This window comes from Anomaloglossus baeobatrachus, chromosome 6, assembly GCF_048569485.1.
Source record: "Anomaloglossus baeobatrachus isolate aAnoBae1 chromosome 6, aAnoBae1.hap1, whole genome shotgun sequence".
Lineage (NCBI taxonomy): Eukaryota > Metazoa > Chordata > Amphibia > Anura > Aromobatidae > Anomaloglossus > Anomaloglossus baeobatrachus.
In genome coordinates, this window is record NC_134358.1 from 210,711,213 (window position 1) to 210,732,293 (window position 21,081).

The 21,081-nt window shown below is 41.9% G+C and overlaps 1 protein-coding gene across 2 annotated transcripts in view; it reads left to right on the top strand.

Moving 5' to 3' along the window:
- ATP9B (ATPase phospholipid transporting 9B (putative)) overlaps positions 1 to 21,081 on the top strand; it is a 441,649-nt gene that overhangs the window by 96,594 nt on the left and 323,974 nt on the right. For both annotated transcript variants that reach the window (XM_075314650.1, XM_075314649.1), the window contains exon 7: positions 8,305 to 8,356. In XM_075314650.1, coding sequence (XP_075170765.1) covers positions 8,305 to 8,356 — 52 coding nt within the window. The remainder of the gene's footprint in view (positions 1 to 8,304; positions 8,357 to 21,081) is intronic.

The following is a 21,081-nucleotide window of genomic DNA, read 5'->3' on the forward strand; positions in this document are numbered from 1 at the left end:
TACTGCACCACAATTGTGAAAAAAGTATACAGTTTTTATTATTACAAAAAATACAAAATACTGGAAATCACATGTGATTGCAGTTAATGATTAGACATACATAGTTAAAATCCAATTAAATGAGACAGAGAAAAGAAGGCCACAGGGAGGAAGACCAGCTACCCCTTAATTTCTGTGCAGGGAACAGGATAGTTAGATTATATCCCAGATGGCCATATAAATAACCAGAGAAACATAGGTATATCCCCTAAGATAGTAGAGTAATGGAGTGCTTATACATGAAAAGTAACCAACAGGATAAGGTCAAATCAGGGCCTGAACACAATAGTATGTATCACCACCAGTGAGTACATAGCATAATCTCAAAAAAAAATAATAAAAAATTCATACAATGGTGGAGATTGGCACCTGAAGGACCTACCTGTGGTATGTATAGCACCCAAGGAGGGGAGTCTGTCAGCCTCACATGTGGACCCGGTCCCGACACGTGTTTCGCAGGTGCTTCTCCCGTTGAAGAGATGAAGAGACCTGAGTAGTCTCGAAAGCTTGCAATTATTACCATCTTTTCAGTTAGCCATTAAAAGGTATCAACCACTGAGGACTCTCTGTTCTTTTAAACAATTTTTTTATGTTTCTCTGGTTATTTATATGGCCATCTGGGATATAATCTAACTATCCTGTTCCCTGCACAGAAATTAAGGGGTAGCCGGTCTTCCTCCCTGTGACCTTCATTTCTCTGTCTCATTTAATTGGATTTTAACTATGTATGTCTAATCATTAACTGCAATCACATGTGATTTCCAGTATTTTGTATTTTTTGTAATAATAAAAACTGTATACTTTTTTCACAATTGTGGTGCAGTAATTCTTACTCCAAAAAAACATGAAAAATACCCCCCCTTGTTCACAAGTTTTTGTATGTATTCTATGGGGTTCATGTACACTACCATCATTATGAGGTTCGCTGTACTTGGTCTTTGTTTTTCTAGTATCCTGTCCTGGTCTCAAAAGTGTTTTACATCTAAACAAAGGACGATCCTTTTGCACTGGTCCCAAACTTAAAACTACATATCACATGAATTTTTCTCACTCTCCGATTCTATATCCTTTCTGATTCATTTCCGTTTTCTGCCTCTAAACAACTAAATTCAATGTAGCCTTCTGGCCACTCATATTCAGAAAGAAACCTCACACAGCTTGGAGTACAGTAGTATATAGGGAGCAAGTTACGAGAAAATGAAACATCACCACTGTTGTAGGGAGTCGTCACTTTACATGAGTCAGTGCTGCAGTGGTAACGTGACATACCTAAAACACAGACTAAAGGAGCAGTAGCACTAGACCTGGGGAAACAGTATCTGTTATGTTTGTTATTTTAGGTATGTAAAAACATTTGGGTTTCATTTTCATTAAAGTGAACCTGTCAGGTGCACTATACACCCAGAACCACGAGCAGTTCGGGGTGCATATTGCTAATTCCTGCCTAACTGTTCTAGGCTATACTAGCATACATAAAAAGATCGTTATAAAATTTCTAAAGATCCTTTATGATATGCTAATGAGCATAGGAACTAGTTGCAAGGGAGTTACTTCCTCCAACTAGTCCGCCCTCTTAGTATGTTAGCACGCTCACAGGGGCGTGCTAACATGCTATTTAATGCCCAGCATCATCAGCAGTGACGTGCGTACCTGTGTCCATTGTCACCGTATCAGACGTCTGATGTAATCTCAGTGGACATGATCAGAAGTTCATCTCATAGACGCCTCCCATTACTAATCTAGTGATTATTGGTAGCTGTGAATGGCGAATAACCCCTTAGTACCCCGATTGCCACTGCACCAGGGCAATCGGGATGAACCTGGTAAAGTTCTGGGATTGTCACATCTAATGAATGCGGCAATCTTGAGCGGCTGCAGTCTGCTATTGTTAGGCTGGGGGGGGGCAATAAGCATGGGGTTCCCCAGCGTGAGAATACCAGCCTCCAGCTGTTGGGCTTTATCATGGCTGGGTATCAAAATAGTTTTTTTTCTTAATAAGTTTTTTTTTTTCCCCAATAATTAAAAAAGCCGCATGTGGGTCCTTTTATTTTGATACACAGCCAAGATAAGCTCATGCTGCAGCCTGTAGTCGTGTGCTTTATCTGTCTGTGCTGGGTATCATAATATGGGGTGACCCGACGCCAACTTTTTCATATATTTATTTATTTTTACTGTATGATATAGACCCGCAGACAGGGTCTGTGATTGGAAGCGTCAGACATGCTGTCACTCAGCGTGGGGGCGTGACTGACAGCAACCAATCACAGATGGCGGTGGGCAGGGAAAGCAGTGCATATGCAATGAAAGTAATGAGTGGCCCAGGAAGTGAATCAGCCACCAGGAAGCCTCGGTAAATGCAGCCCTCTTACTCCTATACCCCTATCCGTTCCACCGCCATTTTTAATCTCCAGATTCTGGTCCCCATGGACCTATATGGGGACCGGCATCCAGCCAGATACCTTGGATCAATCCCATGCAAGAACCTGGGTTTTTGTTTCTGTTTTTTTTAGAACCCGGTTACACCTGCCTTTCCCGGTTATCTGCGAGGCCGCCATCACTACTACCCTTGTTTTCTGTCACTGTCAAAACAAACAAAAAAAAAAATCTATTAAGGTTGGGCTGCTATATCACAGATGTATTCATGCACAAATCACACACTGAGTGGTGATGATGAGAGTGATACAACAATTCACTGTATATCACTTGACTCTATCACTCCCATGTTCAATATAATACATTATCAGTGAAGTAGTACACCAAAATCACTTTAGGCCATTCTTTTTCCCTATCCTGTGTGCTGTGATCGCTCCTATCCCTACACAGTATAGTCATAAACTAGTGTTCCTTGGCTGGCCCCTATATGTTGTACTGCCCTCTGATTGGCTGAGCTACAGTATATGAATGGATTGCTGCAAGGCATTATGGGGTTTCCTGAGCTGCCATGCCTGACGCCTCTAGCTCGCTCACTGTGTATGCAGCATGTGTGAAATGGTACAGGGCATTTTTTTGCAGATCGAGTTGAATTTTATCCTCCATGGATCGATACACTCATCTCTACTTTTATATATCTCCATATATTTTTCCATGCTCTGATTGATGATTGACCCCCACAATATGTATTTAAGTAATTGTTTCCTTTTTTTGCCAAGTGATGAAGGTATAATAAATATGTCTGCCACTGTATTCTCACATATGGGACTCGATTGTCTTTGAAAGCATTCTTTTTATGTCACAGCTAGTTTTACAATCAAGAAAGCTTTAGGAAGATGAGCAGATGTATAAAACATCTGTAAATAGCTGAATGCACAGTGTGCTTTTGCAGCCTTAGGTCAGCCTTTTGCACTCTCTATGAATTGGCTCTGCTAAATAAAAATACACAGCGAGAACATCTGTTCCACTTCTGCGATCTAGCAGAGTTTTATGGCACTTTTCTTATGATGTCATCATGTTGCTTACCAGCAGATTGCATTGTCTGGTAGCCCGTGGCTCTTTTACTTCAATTATCTACGTATGACATGCCATACCAAGTGTTCTATTTCCTCTTACATTGGCACCTTGGTAATTTTAAATTGATGGTGTAAATTACGATTGCCTGTGTGAAGATCAGCAGTTGAAAACTGATGGATGGTGGCATTTGCTTATATTTCTATGGCTTGGGATGTCAGCCTGCTCTTTTTAATATCAGCCTGTTTTCTATGTCATTGAAAGGGATATCTATTTCAATGTCATCTCCTTCATATGTACGGATTTATTTAATTTTTAAAACAAAGTTTAGTTTAACAGAATACAAAGCCGTAACACTTAGTTACAAAACCTCATTTACTGTATTGATAATGTATATATCCTTGTCTAAATTTGCCTAATGTTCCAAGGGGTGGACCTTTTGTTTTCTTTATGCTTTTTAAGAACATATGTTTACTACAAAAATCAAAGATCGACATGCACCTCCTAACAAAATCTAGCCAATGTGAACAGGTGCAAACTGCTATGACTTCATTATATACAAACCGAAGAACACAATATACATTTTTATGCTACGAAATATGCAAACATTGAATACATAAATTAATACATGAATGCCTAAAAGATTACACTTATAAAATTAAGGCACTTGGCACACAATTGGGCCAGTTAGTGTCACCAGAGATAACAATGCATACCTTTTTTGATGAGACCCTAACCTAATTTTTATCACACATTCCATTCCCAGGCCAGTAGCCTACAAATTTGGCAATTTTTTTCTTTTTTTTTTTGTGTTTCCCCTGATGTTTTTCCAAGAGCTATACGGGTTTTTATTTATTTTTTTGTCATATAGCCATATGAGGGCCAGATTTTTGCAGGATGAGTTGTACTTTTGAATGACACCATTCATTCTGCCACATATTGTACTGGAAAATGGGGAAAAAAAATCAAGTATGGTGAAACTGCACAAAAAAATGAAATTCCACGATATTATTTTTAGTTTTACCATTATCACTATATGGTAACAGGGACCTGGCAGTATGATTTCCCAGGTCAGTACGAGTTTATAGATACCAAATGCATTAGCATTCTAATTTTTCAAGATCTAGGGCTGTGTAAGGGCTTATTTTTTGTATCCTGAGCTGACGTTTTTAATTACCGTATTTTTCGGACTATAAGACGCACCGTACCATAAGACGCACCCTGGTTTTAGAGGAGAAAAATAGGAAAATAAAATTTTAAGCAAAAAATGTGGTCATGACACAGTGTTATGGGGCGAGGATCTGCTGCTGACACTGTTATGGGGGTAATGTCCCCAAATTCTCTACTAAGGTACCCCATCCTGGTAATGATCCTCCTGCCTTGTGTATGATCCCCATCCTTGTATTTATGTCCCTCATCCTGGTATAGCCCCCATCCTGATAAATACCCCTATCCTGCTATATATCCCCATGCTGCTATATACCCCCATCCTGAAATATACCTCCATCCTGCTCATAATATACCCCATCCTGCTATATATCCCCATCCTACTCATAATATACCCCCATCCTGGTATATGCCCTCATCCTGCGATATACTCCAATCTGCTATATGGCCTGTATCCTATGGCACTGAAAAAAAATAAACATTTATACTCACCTTTCCTCACTCCCTGCAGCATCGCTTGTCTTCCTCTCTGTGCCAGCAGCAGCGCAGCTGACCTGTGTGGAGCCATCACTGTCCCCTGCAGCATCGCGATGTCCTCCAGTCTGCCGGCTCGCTGATGTGTGTTGCGACTAGCGGTGCACACAGGAATGAATTAATCGCTGTGCTCACCATTCTCTGCACAGATCAGCTGGCTGGCAGACAGGAGGAAATTGCGATGCTGCAGGGAACAGTGACCGGTGAGTATACCGTACTTATTCACTGCCCCTCGCTGATGATGGTGCACAGGGGGCAGTGAATATAGCCGCACATAATCACTCCAGGCTGTAGTTGCCAGGGGTGTTCACGTGGTCCGACTGGTAGCGCCGGCTTCAGCGCTGAGAGATGATGGGCGGGAGGATGGGCTTGCATATGAAATGAGTGGGCCCACATGGCCACGGCAGGCGGTGATACAGCCTGCTCGTGCCGCCGATGACCCGCTCCACCACAGCACCCTCATTCCCCACAGCCCTTCAGACTATAAGAAGCACCCCCCACTTTCCCCCAACATTTGGGTGAAAAAAAGTGCATCTTGTAGTCCGAAAAATATGGTATGCCATTCTTGCATAAATGTGTTGGTTTGATTGCCTCTTATTGCATTTTATTGCAATGTTGTGGCGACCAAAAACCCCATGATTCTGAAGTTTTGATTTTTTTTTTCTCTTTATGCCCTTTACCGATCAGATTAATTTATTTTATATTTTGATAGATCGGGCATATCTGAACATTACGTTTCCAAATATTTTATTTGTATCCTTTTTTGTTCTATTTTTAATGACACAAAAGGGAGGTGATTTGAACTTTTGTGGGGGGGGGTTCGATAATTTTTAAAACTTTTTTCAGACATTTTTTCTTTCTTTTCACTCTCACTGCATGTGTGCGTTATATCCCTCTGTCAGATATTGACAATGGATTTAACTGGTTAACAGGCACAAGTGGATCGGAGTTCCACCGACGCCTGTTAGCTGCACATGTCTGCGGATCAGATCAGCCGACATGCAGGAAACCATGCGGGCTTGTTATGCGAGGCCCGCATTAAAGGGACACCCACAACCAATGACATGCCAATACATCAAAGTTTATGAAGGGGTTAAAGTGTGCTGCTGTATGAAATGAAGGAAAGCGATCCAGCTGAGTGACCAGGTGATTTATTCAGTGCAATACAGACATGGCATGGTCGTGGTTAACGCGTTTCTGGCTTAACGCCCTTAATCATTATTCAAAATCCCTTTTACCTTGTACAAATCTCCCACTTTACCAGCACCAAAGCAACCCCAGACCATCACATTACCTCCAGCATGCTTGACAGATGGTGTCAGGCACTCTTACAGCATCTTTTCAGTTGTTCTGCATCTCACAAATGATCTTTTGTGTGGTCCAAACACCTCAAACTTTGATTCGTTTGTCCATAACATTATTTTCCAATCTTCCTCTGTCCAATGTCTGTGTTTTTGTTTTTTTGCACATATTAATCTTTTACTTTTATTAGGCAGTCTCAGATATGGCTTTTTCTTTGCCACTCTGCCCTGAAGGCCAGCATCCCAGAGTCTCCTCTTCACTGTAGATGTTGACACTGGCATTTTGCGGGTACTATTTAACTATTTAATGAAGCTGCCAGTTGAGGACCTGTGAGGCGTCTATTTCTCAAACTACAGACTCTAATATACTTTTCTTGGTGATCAGTTGTACAGCGGGGCCTCCTACTTCTCTTTCTACTCTGGTTAGAGCCTGTTTATGCTCTCCTCTGAAGGGAGTAGTACACACTGTTATAGGAAATCTTCAGTTTCTTGGCAATTTCTCGCATGGAATATCCTTCATTTCTAAGAACAAGAACAGACTGTCAAGTTCCACATGAATGTTCTCTTTGTCTGGCTATTTTGAGAGTTTAATAGAACCAACAAATGCAATGCTCCAGATTCTTAACTAGCTCACAGGAAGGTCAGTTTTTTAGCTTTTTTAGCAAAACTGTTTTCAGCTGTGCTAACATAACAAGGAGTTTCAAGGGATTTCTAAACATCCATTAGCCTTCTAACACAGTTAGCAAACACAATGTATCATTAGAACACTAGAGTAGTGGTTGTTGGAAATAGGACTCTATACACCTATGTTTGATGTTGCATTAAAAACCAGATGTTGGAAGCTAGAATAGTCATTTACCACATTAACAATGTATAGAGTGTATTTCTGTTTAATTTAATGTTAGCTTCATTGAAAAAAAATGTGCTTTTCTTTCAAAAATAAGGAAATATCTAAGTGACCCTAAACTTTTGAACTGTAGTGTACCTCTCCTGACCATCCCATACATTGGAATGCTAATCATGGCTGAACGTTCTTGTGTTCTCTATGAGAATCATCTGTCAGGGTATTATCTCCATGGAGAATGGAAGGAATAGTTACCAAAATTCATCATATGAATGCCTAATCTTTGGGGAGAATTAGAAGGCCCGATATATATTGGACTGTTGTTGGATGCCGTATTCGGCCGACTTAAGCCTAGTGCACATGGGTACCTTACATTTTTCTTGTAGTGTCAGCCGCAGAGGTATTGAGCAGGCAATGAGAATGTCCCCTGCCAAAATAAACTGGTTGGGGTCTATGGAGCTTGACCCTTGATTAGATGAGTCATGGATAAAAACCAAAGACAGGGACCCACAGAAAGGCTTTTTCTCTATCAAATGTAATGAATATTGCCAGGTTTTGCAATACAAAGTCCACACTAGTTTTAGTAAACTATGATTTTGTAAGAAATTAATAGAACAGTCTTACCATTTTGTCTGTTTCTTGAGGCATAGAGCAGGGCAGTCTGCTCAGCGTGGGATTTTTAACTATTACAATCTGCACAAATTTACACACGATAAAAAACTCGGCCTTCATTAATATTCATTGTGCGTACAGACGCTTCACCAATTGGAAGTACCTGAGAGGCTTAACTGTTACTTATTTATTGTATAATTTTTTAAAATATTGATTTCTAAATTGCAAATGCAGAATATAAAGTACCAGGATAAATCCTATTTTAATTGCATTTCAATCCTGTTTGCGACCTTTGGATGCTAGAACCATATAGCATATCTGGATCGGAATTATTTTTTTATTCAACCATTTATTTATTTGCAGAATCAAAGAATCCCAGCTGACATGGTCTTTCTCAGGACTTCAGAGAAAACAGGTATGTCAATTGTCCGTTAAAAACAAGATACAACATGGAACATTCGGATGCCAAATTATCTTCACAGTTGTAGGCTTTATTAAAGGGAACCTGTCAACAGGTTTATCTCTTGTGAGCTGAGGCCACCACAAGTAAGCTCTTATAAGAGCTTACTGGTGGTGTCCGCAGCCCATAAGGGCAAAACCTGGTGACAGGTTCCCTTTAAATATATCTGAATATATCAAAAGATATTTTATTATATTTGGACACAGTTGTTCTGTGGACCCTCCATAACATACTTATTTTATTGTCTTTAGAATACAGTACAAATAGTAACATGTTAGTAGTCTATTAGATGACTATTATACTTATTTAATGGAAGCACCATGAATCTGACAACATCTGCTGAATATCCAGAAGGGATACATATAGGTACATACACAGCCAATATAGGTTCAAAGTGATATTTTTTATTGAAGCAAATTAAAATAATGGCCTCTAAAGAAGGATGGAAACGTGCGTAGAGGGCGAGGACGTCCACACACCACGTCTTTTCCACTATGTCAGTGGATTTTCCACATATTGGACATCTTTTGTCTAACGCAGGTAGCACACTAACCATTGATTACCATTCCCAAGTGTAGGACCTCACACAAGTCCGATTGATATACTTTAGCTAAAGTTTGCATCTATAAATTACCACATTATTTGCACAGGGACTTTGGTATTACATTGTATGCACCAATTATACCTAACTATTCTGCTGCTATATTTCTATTTTACTGCTATATTTATATATTTGTTATTGTGGTGTTACATTCTTTGCACTATTGGTATTGTGCTGCTATATTTCTACTATGCTGCTTTATTTATACCTAGTTGCTACCTTGATTCTTTTCGCCTTAGTTACTTATTATACTTATTCAAGATATATTTTAATATGAATATGTGTGACAGACGTCCCTTTCTCCTAGATCTCTTGCTTATTTTATGTAATTATTGGTTATTTTAATTTGATTCAATAAAATATCATTTTTAACGTATATGGGTTGTGTGTGCAAGTTTCTTTAGTACTTAGGAGAGCATCTTCGGCTGTTATGACCTGCTGCATATCAGATGTATAGTGAGACATTGGCTCCTGGCAGCGTTCCTGAGAAAACTTAGCACTTTCCTCATGGGCAGTGGCCTCCAGTTCACTAATATGCTTGGTTTGTTAAAAGAAGAGATCATTGCCTTGCATAAACAAAGAAAATTACAAATAGAAAGTTTTCACACTGAGATGCATACTAAATGATAAAGATCTCCATGCCTGGTCTCCAAGATACACATTTCTACGAACTAAAAAGCACAGAGTTCCAATATTTTTAAAACAATATAAATAAGAAACATAACTTTTGGGATTCAGTTCTGTCAATCAATTAAACAAAAACTGGAATTTTCAAAGCCTATCTATCAGTTGTATCTCTGAAGGAGCAAGAATAAAGGATACACTGAAAAGAACCCTGTACTTATAGGACAATGATTCAATGATGCTCTGAGACAGTTTGCTTCCTTTGACAATTAAAACCTGCATGATGTGAAGGGTAAGATGGATTCAATCAAGTATTGTGAATTTCTAGAAAATATTATTTGTTCTTTGAGGAAGATGAATCTTTTGAAACAGAACAATGATCCCAGGTATGCCTTAAATTTCACCTAGGCTTCTTTTCAGAAGAAGTCTTGCGACATTTTAGAGTGGTCTCACCATTGTCTTACTTGAATCTCTTTGGAAATCTTTTGGTGGCATTTGAAGATGATTGTTGCAGCCTAAAAATCAATGAAGAGTAGTGAACTAGAAGCCATTACCAATGAGGAATGGGCTAAGATACCTCAGGAACACTGCCAGAAGTCTATAATAGTCTGTGCATCACATTTGCAGGAGGTCATAACAGCCAAAAGTGTTGTAACATGTACAAAATATGCTTTTTATAAAGGAGTTGAATCTGAATACAATAGACATTAAAAGCGAGATTTTGTGTTGAATAAGAAGAAACCACTTGTTCTTCTAGGTGGTTAAACTATGTTAATCGGTCTAGTTTCTTTGGTTTATTTACATTTGTAAATTTTGCCTATAAACCTAGTTTGCATTGGGGTGAGATCAAGTTTTACTGATATAGCATTGAAATGTTATCCACAGCATTAGTTCAACTGAACCCAAAGTGTTTTGCTGCCGATTTTGGTTTGTACTCTATGTCCAGTGCATCCCGTATTAGTGTCTAGTAATAGTCAACTAGCATTGATGGAATCTAGTAGCCTTGATAACGCTTTTTCTTTGTGGCAATATGTTGGTGAAAATGCTCGCAATGTTTGATTTTCATGGCAGAATTCCAAAAGTGAATTCAGAGATTGAACTTTCAATGACATGTTGCACTTCATCGTTTTGTAAGCGCAAGACGTTCGTCAACCAAAACAATATAGTTTGGTGCTTAATAGTTGCCCAGGAAATTCTTGTAAACATCCCTGAATGATTTCCAAGCATTTTTCTCAGGCTCCACCAGCAGCTCTTCGAAGTGCTTGTCATTCATGATGTTTCGTATTTATGGACCAACAAAATACCTTCCTTAAGGGGTCTTTACACGCTATGACATCGCTAATGCGGAGTCGTTGGGGTCACGGAATTTGTGACACACATCCGGTCGCTTTAGCGATGTTGTTGCGTGCGACACCGATGAGCGTTTTTGCATCGTCGCAAAAACGTGCAACATCGCTTATTGGTGACATGGGGGTCCATTCTCAAATATCGTTACTGCACAAGTAACGAAGTTGTTCTTCGTTCCTGCGGCAGCACACATCACTCCGTTTGACGCCGCAGGAATGAGGAACCTCTCCTTACCTGCCTCCCGGACGCTATGCGGAAGGAAGGAGGTGGGTGGGATGTTACGTCTCACTCAACTCCGCCTCTCCGCTTCTATTGGGCGGCAGTTCAGTGACGTTGCTGTGACGTCGCTGTGACGCCGCACGAACCGCCCCCTTAAAAAGGAGGCGGTTCGCCGGTCACAGCGACGTCGCTAGGAAGGTAAGTATGTGTGACGGGTCTGGGCGATGTTGTGCGCCACGGGCAGCGATTTGCCCGTGTCGCGCAACAGATGGGGGCGGGTACCCATGCTAGCGATATCGGTACCGATATCACAGCGTGTAAAGCCCGCTTTAATCTTGGCATTGGTTACTCCTGGGGACATTTTGTCTCAAATAACGAAAACCTTCTGCTTTCTTGTTGATTGCTTTCACAAAATTTTTCATCAGCCTGAGTTTTATGTGAAGTGAATCAGAAATATCATTGCTGGGTCCACAAGTTATTTATGTGTGACATTTTTGTGCCTGGGAGTCAACTGGTTAAGGAGTGGCCACTTCCTTCTTCTGTAATGTGACTTCTTAGCACGGCTGTCTAATTCACTAATGAAACAGCAGTACTTGGTATATCCGAGCTGCAATCCAAGCAGCAGTACCACTACTTTTAGATCTTGTCGTTGCTGTACTTGATGTGTTTCTACAACAGTTCCATGTTCCTGTTTGTTTCTTTCATGTTTTCTTCTTTCATGTTTCATGCAGCATAGCCAATAGGTATTGAAGGATGAGTATTAGGATTGTGTAACAGACAGCCTTGAGGCTTAACACTTTTCCGTTAATAAAGAAATACCACTTTTTAGGCTCATTCTCACAAATCAAAGCTGCGAACAACCCATCAATGTGGGTGGAGAAGCAAAAAAAAAAAAAAAAAAAGTTACGGTAAGTCATTTTGGCAGCTTTGAAATCATGAAACTTTTGTACCCAGTGAGATCAAATGCCATCCTTGAAGTCTTGAAACCAGTAACTCTTTATTTGCTTCTGACAAACGTATGTCCCCGACCAAGTCATTCACTTCTGACTGTTTTAAAAGATGAGGCTCACTAGACATACATGGCTCAAAGACTGAATCAGTGTTGTTCCCCATCTCTGACCCATGGGGACTGCAACATCTTTTTCGGCTGCCTCCTCTAGGCTCCAGGTCTTTGCTGGCTTTGGTACTGGAATAGTGTAATCATGTGGAACTGATCTTGTAGCTGAAGGCAGATTGGAATATTCAATGGATTTCTTATTGTTAGCAGAGAAACCAGAGACATTGGTTAGACTGAAGTTGGTCACATGATCCTTATTTTCCCAACATATCATTGAGACAGCAAACAGCGTTGAATTGCGAGAACGTCTCAGCCAACCTCTAAAGGTGGTGTCACACACAGCGACGTCGACAACGACGTCGCTGCTACGTCACCATTTTCTGTGACGTTGCAGCGACGTCCCGTCGCTGTCGCTGTGTGTGACATTCAGCAACGAGCTGGCCCCTGCTGTGAGATCGTTGCTCGTTGCTGAATGTCCTGCTTCATTTTTTCGTCGTCGCTCTCCCGCTGTGAAGCACACATCGCTGTGTGTGACAGCGAGAGAGCGACGAAATGAAGCGAGCAGGGAGCAGGAGCCGGCGTCTGGCAGCTGCGGAAAGCTGTAACAGGGTAAACATCGGGTAACCAAGGGAAGACCTTTCCCTGGTTATCCGATATTTACCTTCGTTACCAGCCTCCGCCGCTCTTGCTGCTAGTGCCGGCTCCTGCTCTGTGCACATGTAGCTGCAGTACGCATCGGGTAATTAACCCTATGTGTACTGTAGCTAAGAGAGCAAGGAGCCAGCGCTAAGCAGTGTGCGTGGCTCCCTGCTCTCTGCACTGTGACATGTAGCTGCAGTATACATCGGGTTAATTAACCCGATGTGTACTGTAGCTAGCAGAGCAAGGAGCCAGCGCTAAGCAGTGTGCGCGGCTCCCTGCTCTCTGCACATGTAGCGACGTTATGATCGCTGCTGCGTCGCTGTGTTTGACAGCTAAGTAGCGATCATAACAGCGACTTACAAGGTCGCTTTTACGTCACAGAAAATGGTGACGTAACAGCGATGTCGCTGTCGCTATGTGTGAACCCAGCTTAAGATCATCAGCATTCTCTTGGACAACAGATGTGAGGAACCCAGAATTTGTCTTGATTGCCAATCTTGCTTCCAAAGTACAGCTGATAGGCTTTCATGTTGAGAGCTGTCATGGTGCATCTTTGAGGCTTAAACATGTACTCACCACAAACGTAACAGACGGTATTGCGACTGTTCCAACACTGACTAGACATTTTAGCTACAGTTGTAACTAGAAGTTTACATGCCCTATATTAAAAACCACACATGTATTTTTTACTCACTATTTCACATGAAATCAGAATAAATCTTTCCTGTTTTAGGTCAATTAGGAACCAAAATTATTTATATATGCCAGAATAATGAGAGAGAGAAAATGTTTTAAGGAATTTTTTATTACTTTCTGCAAAGTCAAAGGTTTACATACATTTCATTCTTATTTGGTACCATTGCCCTTTAACTGTATGACTAGGGTCAAACAGTTTTGATATCCTTCCACAAGCTTCTCACAATAGTTGGTAGGCATCCTGACAGAACTGCTGTAACTGAGCTATGTTTGTGCGAAGGGCTGCAGATAAGTCTTTGGCTTTAGAGAAAACCGTGTAAATTAATCATTAAGGGATAATTAAGCAGATAAACCGTGAAAGAAACCCTTAAACAAGCCTTTATTTAATTTAGATTAAAATTGGATATCCCATATATAAACACTTCACACACAAAAATACATAAAAATATACAAGACAAAAAGTGCTGCAGTGCAGAGCGGGGAATAGTCAAATGCCCTCAGACCTATCCCTACCTTGCCGCGGAGGTTGGCACCCTAATAGGACGTAGTGGCGCCCCCGCTCACTGTCGGCTTGCCCTCCTCTCCCTGCACTAAATTCAAGTGCTGCTAGTCTGGGAGTGTAGGAGTGCACAAACAATAATCACTGCACTGCAAACGTAGTCAAAAAAGTATGTCAAAAAATCGTCAGGGTTATAGCCTATTGACAGTTTTGACAGTAATTAAATAGTGGTGTTGACCCTACATGAAAAGGCTAGTGCCAGTTAATTCACCAGACACAGAACATGGGTCATAAAGTGCAGTTGTGCTGTATAATCACAGGACGCCTTAAAGTGCTGTGCATACTAATTTGTGGATCTATCATTCGATCCATATAATAGCAACAGATAATTTATATAGATATTTTAAAGTGCTGTCCAGGGCAAGTGGTTCCTGAGCCAAGGTCTCTTGGCCACCAGCAATTCGGCTGAAGTGTGATTGATTGGTGATCTAAATCTGCACTCAAGCTAAAGCTGGGTTCACACATAGCGACAGCGACAACGACATCACTGTTACGTCACCATTTTCTGTGCCTTGGTCTATACAGTGGTGTGGATCCCTCAGGAGAAGAACTGGGTGAGATCCTTCCTTTTATTGTACTTCACTTTGCACTTTGATCTATTTTATTATTATATTTATTAAAAGTTAAATTTTAAATCCTTGCTATACAATATATCAAACACAGCAGAAGCAGCGATCATAACGTCGCTACATGTGCAGAGAGCAGGGAGCCGCGCACACTGCTTAGCGCTGGCTCCTTGCTCTCCTAGCTACAGTACACATCGGGTTAATTAACCCCATGTGTACTGCAGCTACATGTCACAGTGCAGAGAGCAGGGAGCCGCGCACACTGCTTAGCGCTGGCTCCTTGCTCTCCTAGCTACAGTACACATAGGGTTAATTACCCGATGCGTACTGCAGCTACATGTGCACAGAGCAGGAGCCGGCACTAGCATCAAGAACGGCGGAGGCTGGTAACGAAGGTAAATATCGGGTAACCAGGGAAAGGTCTTCCCTTGGTTACCCGATGTTTACAGTGGTTACAGCTTTCCGCAGCTGCCAGACGCCGGCTCCTGCTGCCTGCTCGCTTCATTTCGTCGCTCTCTCGCTGTCACACACAGCGATGTGTGCTTCACAGCGGGAGAGCGACGACGAAAAAATGAAGCAGGACATTCAGCAACGAGCAACGACCTCACAGCAGGGGCCAGCTCGTTGCTGGATGTCACACACAGCGACGGGACGTCGCTGCAACGTCACAGAAAATGGTGACGTAGCAGTGACGTCTGTGTCGTCGTCGCTGTGTGTGACACCACCTTAAGTATCCCCTTAGCCAGTGGAAATGCTATGTTGATTATATTATAGTTACCTTTCCTGCTGTGAATTGGCTTACAGTGGGGTACATTTGTTTACTCCAGATTTCTATCAATGCTGGGTATTTGTATGTGTATACATGCTGTATAGGAGCCTAGTTTCAGTTGGATTCGTATCACAGCAATAGATCTGACTCAGATGAAGTGGTGTTTTGACACAACAGAGTGCTTGAACAAATAATTGATACTGCATGGACAGCACTTTAAAATATCTATATAAATTATCTGTTGCTATTATATGGATCGAATGATAAGTCTTTGGCTTTACCCAGAAAGAAACGAGATAGAATGATGAAACTTTTCATTTATTCCACATACTCTCCACTGATGTCAACACACTTCTTACATCGGTATTCCAGGTTCTTTAAGCCTAGCAAAAAGAAGGATTTCGGTTGTGCCTCAAACCAGACATCCGAAGCAGCCATGGTATCAGGAATCGTGTGAAATTTAATACCTTTGAGGTGTTTCTTCAGGTTTGGAAAAAGATGATAGTCGGAGGAACCAGATCTGGTAGATAAGGTGGGTGGTCAATTAGCAGGAAGCCCAGCTCTGCCACTTTTGCTGTGGTCGCTTGTGCAGTGTGAGCAGAGGCGTTGTCTTGCAGGAACAAGATTCCTTTGGACAGCTTGCCGCGCCTTTTGCCCTTCAAAGCTGCCTTCGATTGGTCCAAATTTTCAACCTTGCATTGATTGTGGAAACCTTTTGAAGATAGTCCACTAGCAGCATGCCCTCCTTATCCCACAACACAGACGCCATCACCTTAGTGGCTGATTTTTGCACCCTGAACATCTTTGGATGAGGAGAACCATTGTGCCTCCACTCTTTTGACTGCTCCTTATTTTCAGGGTCTTACAAATAAATCCAGATCTCATCCATAGTGACCAGTCGATCCAGGAAGTTCTTACCAGTTCGGAAACGCTGACAAATGGACCGGGAAGTTTTCACTCGCGTGCTTCTCTGATCTGTCTGAGTGAAACAAGAATTTTATCACTCCTCTGCTCTCAGTTGCTGTGAATATCACATTAGACTTCACCATTTTGTTTTCTTGCATGCGTAGAACACTGTTGCCATAAGCAATAAACACAAAATTTTGAAAACATATATTAGACAAATAAGGCTTTCATCTGATGCAACATTTGATACCATAGGAACAAAAAAAGATCACAAAGCCAAAAACTTATCAGCAGACCCTTGTAGGTCGCCTTGTCGCACCTGTCTTTTTAGATTTGTCCTAACTTTCTCTACCAGGCGACTAGTGATGACATCCCAACCACCAGTCTTCTATTCCTGCACTCAAGCAGTAAAATGGCTGGTGGTCATGCCGGCATCAGTAATAGTCCTGGAGAAATTTGCAAGATCGGCAGCAGACTACCGGGGCAAGTATATAATCTTTAAGGCATTTATTTCAATAACATATTGACTTTTCCTGTGATAGATGGTCGCCTGAGACCCCTCCATATTGGAGTGTAGAGACTGTTAGAAAAAGTGGTCTGATGTCTAGTCCATTTATTCCAGTATAGCAGCTTTGCCCATAAATTTTCAATTTCAATTTTCCAGGTCGGGCTTTTGTGATTGCCACTCCAAAATATTGACTTTAATATTCTTGTAACCAGTTTGGCTGTATGCTTCAGGGCATTTTCCATTTAGAAGACCCATTTCCACCCAAGCTTTAAGTTCCTGGCTGATGTCTTGAAATGTTACTTCAGTATTGCTACATAATCTTCTATCCTCATGATGCCATCTATTTTGTGAAGTGCACCTGTCCCTCCTGCTGCAAAACAACCACACAACATGATGATGCCGCCCCCTTTTTTCACAGTTGGGATAGTGTTCTTAGGCTTTAAAGCTTCTCCCTTTTTCCTCCAAACGTAACGATGGTAATTATGGCCAAACAATTCAATTTTAGTGTAGTAAGACCTCAGGATATGTAAATTAAGGTCTTTGTTCCTGTCTGCATTTGCAAACATTAATCTGGCTTTTTTATGTTTCTGTTGGAGTAATGGCTTCTTCCTGGCAGAGTGGCCTTTCAGCCCATGTTGATACAGTAATCATTTCACTGTGGATAATGACACAATCTTACCAGCTTCTGCCAGCATGTTCACAAGGTCTTTTGCTTTTGTTCTTGGTTTGATATGCACATGTCTGACCAAAGCACGTTCATGTCTGGTACACAGAATCCATCTCCTTCTTGAGCGGTATGACTGCTGGACATTCCCATGTTGTTGTACTTGCATATAATTGTTTGTACAGATGAACGAGTCACCTTCGCGTATCTGGAAATTGCACCCAAGTATGAACTAGACTTGTGTAAGTCCATAATTCTCTTCCTGAGATCTTGGCTGATTTCTTTTGACGTTCCCATGATGCTACGCCAAGAAGCAGTGTGTTTCAGGTGTGCATTAAAATACTTCCACAGGTGTGTCTGTAATTAACTTAATGTTGCCAATAAACCTATCAGAAGCTTCCAAAGACATGACATCATCATAGGGGCTGTCCCATATTGTTTAAAGGCAAAGTACTGTAAAGGGTGCTTTACACGCTGCGACATCGCTACCGATATATCGTCGGGGTCACGTAGTTAGTGACGCACATCCGGCGCCGGTAGCGACATCGCAGCGTGTGACACCAAGGAGCAACGATCAACGATCGCAAAATCGTTCAAAAATGGTGATCGTTGACATGTCGCTCCTTTCCTTAATATCACTGCTGCCTTAGGTACGATGTTGTTTGTCGTTCCTGCGGCAGCACACATCGCTGTGTGTGACACCGCAGGAACGACGAACATCTTCTTGCCTGCGTCCACCGGCAATGCGGAAGGAAGGAGGTGGGCGGGATGTTACGTCCCGCTCATCTCTGCCCCTCCGCTTCTATTGGCCGGCCGCTTAGTGACGTCGCTGTGACGCCGAACGCACCTCCTCCTTGAAGGAGAAATTGTTCGGCGGTCACAGCGACGTCGCTGCCAAGATATGTGCGTGTGACGCTGCCGTAGCGATAATGTTCGCTACGGCAGCAATCACCAAATGTTGCACATACAACGGGGGCGGGTGCTATCGCGCTCGACATCGCTAGCAATCGCTAGCGATGTCGCAGCGTGTAAAGCACCCTTTAGTGTATGTAAACTTTTGACTTTGCAAAAAGTAATAAAAAAATGCCTTAAAATATTCTCTCTCTCATTATTCTAGCATTTGGCAAATATAAATAATTTTGGTTCCTAATTGACCTAGAACGGGAAAGATTTATTCTGATTTCGTGTCAGATTGTGGGAAAACATGTATTTGTGTCTTTTTAGATTTTGTATGTAAACCTCTGGTTTCAACTGCATATCAGATCGTACTGTAGTAGTTAACTGCTTATATTTGAAATGACTTGCAGATTTTACAGCCTCTGCAGGCAGAGTCCCTTTTTGACCATGATTGTTCAGTGATTATTGCCTGTCTTGTGGATTTATGATATATGTTGCCTGTGGGACAAGGCTTTTAAGTGTTTGAAAATGAGACCTGATTGCATACCATCTTTTACCTTAACTTTACACCCCAAGAGGTTACAATAAAGGGAACTTGTCAGCTGGTTAATGTTGCTCAAACTATGGGCAGTATGAATTAGAGCCTGGCTGCACAATTGCAGTCAGGTATATGTTTATTTGATATGCTTCAAAGAACATACAGTTTGAAAATTATAGAGAAATTATGCTTTAAAAATCCAGCTGGGGACCATAACTGGAGATTAGATTCGTCCAACTCTACAACTGCCTGCTTTTACCACTGCTGATAGATGTGATTGACAGGTCTTTGCTATGAGAGAGACTATTCAGTTACTTGCAGCAGCACTCAGGTAGGCCAGTCGGGGGCAGAACTTGACTAGTCTCTCCTCCAGCTATGGTCCTTGGGCATTTCTTTAAAGTATAATTTCTCTATATTTTTTTAAAACGAATACTGTCCGTAGGATGAACCCTCTTAAGCTATCTGTATGTGCATGTAGGTCATAGAAAGCTGAATAAAATTATACCTTAATATCTGTGATCCAGATTAACTATTAAGATATATGGGCTAGAGAACTATCTCTCTAAGAATCAGCCAAGTAGATCAGAAGAGCAGACTATCTGGCATTACATGGCTCAGACTGGTTATGTTTAGAAAAAAAAATGATTTAATTGGCATAAGACAACGGATCATAGATATCAAGGTATCATTTTATTCAGCTTATTATGACATAGATGCACATTTAGACAGCTCAGGAGTAGAATGGAGAGGATCTGTGTAAGTTTGAGTTCTGTGGGTTTAGCCATACAATATATAAAGTTCTGTTCTGGCCCCGGACTTGATCTGAACTGTATTGGAACTTGCTGATTGGGCAGTTCGTCTCTCCGCCCACATGCAGCCAGCCATAAACAGAGCACCCCCGGGGGAGGGACGAAGGGGTTTCTACTTTTTTTTTTTTTGTGGTGCACACTACATCTGCTAACCCTGTTTTTACCCCCAGTGAGAGCTATTCAAACACTGCAAGTGACTGTGAACTCGACCACTAATTTTTTTTTGTAAAGTCTATGCTCGGTATAAACACCAAACTTAACAGTTCGGGTCCGCGCATCGCTTCTTAGGAGGATAGATCCTACTGACATATAGATACCCCTTAGGCCCTGTGCGCACTAATAAAAGGATTTTTCTCAAGAAATTTCTTGAGTCTGAAAGATTAGAGCACTTGCGTTAAAAAAACCCGCACCAATAAGGGTGCTTTCACACTTGCGTTCATCGCAATACGCCGTTAACGGACTCTATAGACTTGTGACGATGCACTGTGATGCAAGTGTCTGCGTTGCATCCGCCGGCCGACGGCAAGTCATTATTTTGACTGAGCGCCGGGCGGAGAGAATGCAACATGTAGCGTTTTTGGTGTCGTTAAAACAACGCACCTTGGCGGATTCCGTTGGAATCCGCCAAGGTGTCTAATGATTGTCTATGGTGGCGGATTCCGCCGCAATGCGCTAAGCGGCGGAATCCGCTGACTGATTCCGTCACGTTCTACTGAGCATGCTCAGCATCTCCATCAGAACGATCTAAATTGTTTAAAATCACTCCTGGTCTCCCTATCTCTCTCTGTCGGTCTGTCTCTCCCTCTCTCATACTCACCGATCACGGGTGCGGTGCTGCACAGCTGTCACACTGCTCTGGTGGCTTCTCCTCTTTTGAAAATGCCGGCCGCTCATTATTCCATCTTGTATTCACTGCTTCCCCCGCCCACCGGCGCCTATGATTGGTTGCATTAAGACACGCCCCCACGCTGAGTGACAGCTGTCTCACTGCAACCAATCACAGCTGCCGGTGGGCGGGTCTGTATCGTGCAGTACAATAAATAAATACATTTTAAAAAATGGCATGCGGTCCCCCCCAATTTTGATACCAGCCAAGGTAAAGCCACATGGCTGAAAGTTGGTATTCTCAGCCTGGGGAGCCCCACGTTATGGGGAGCCCCTTAGCCTAAAAATATCAGCCAGCAGTCGCCTGGAATTGTCGCATCCATTAGATATGGCACTTCCGGGACTCTACCCGGCTCATCCCAAATTGCCCTGGTGTGGTGGCAATCGGGGTAA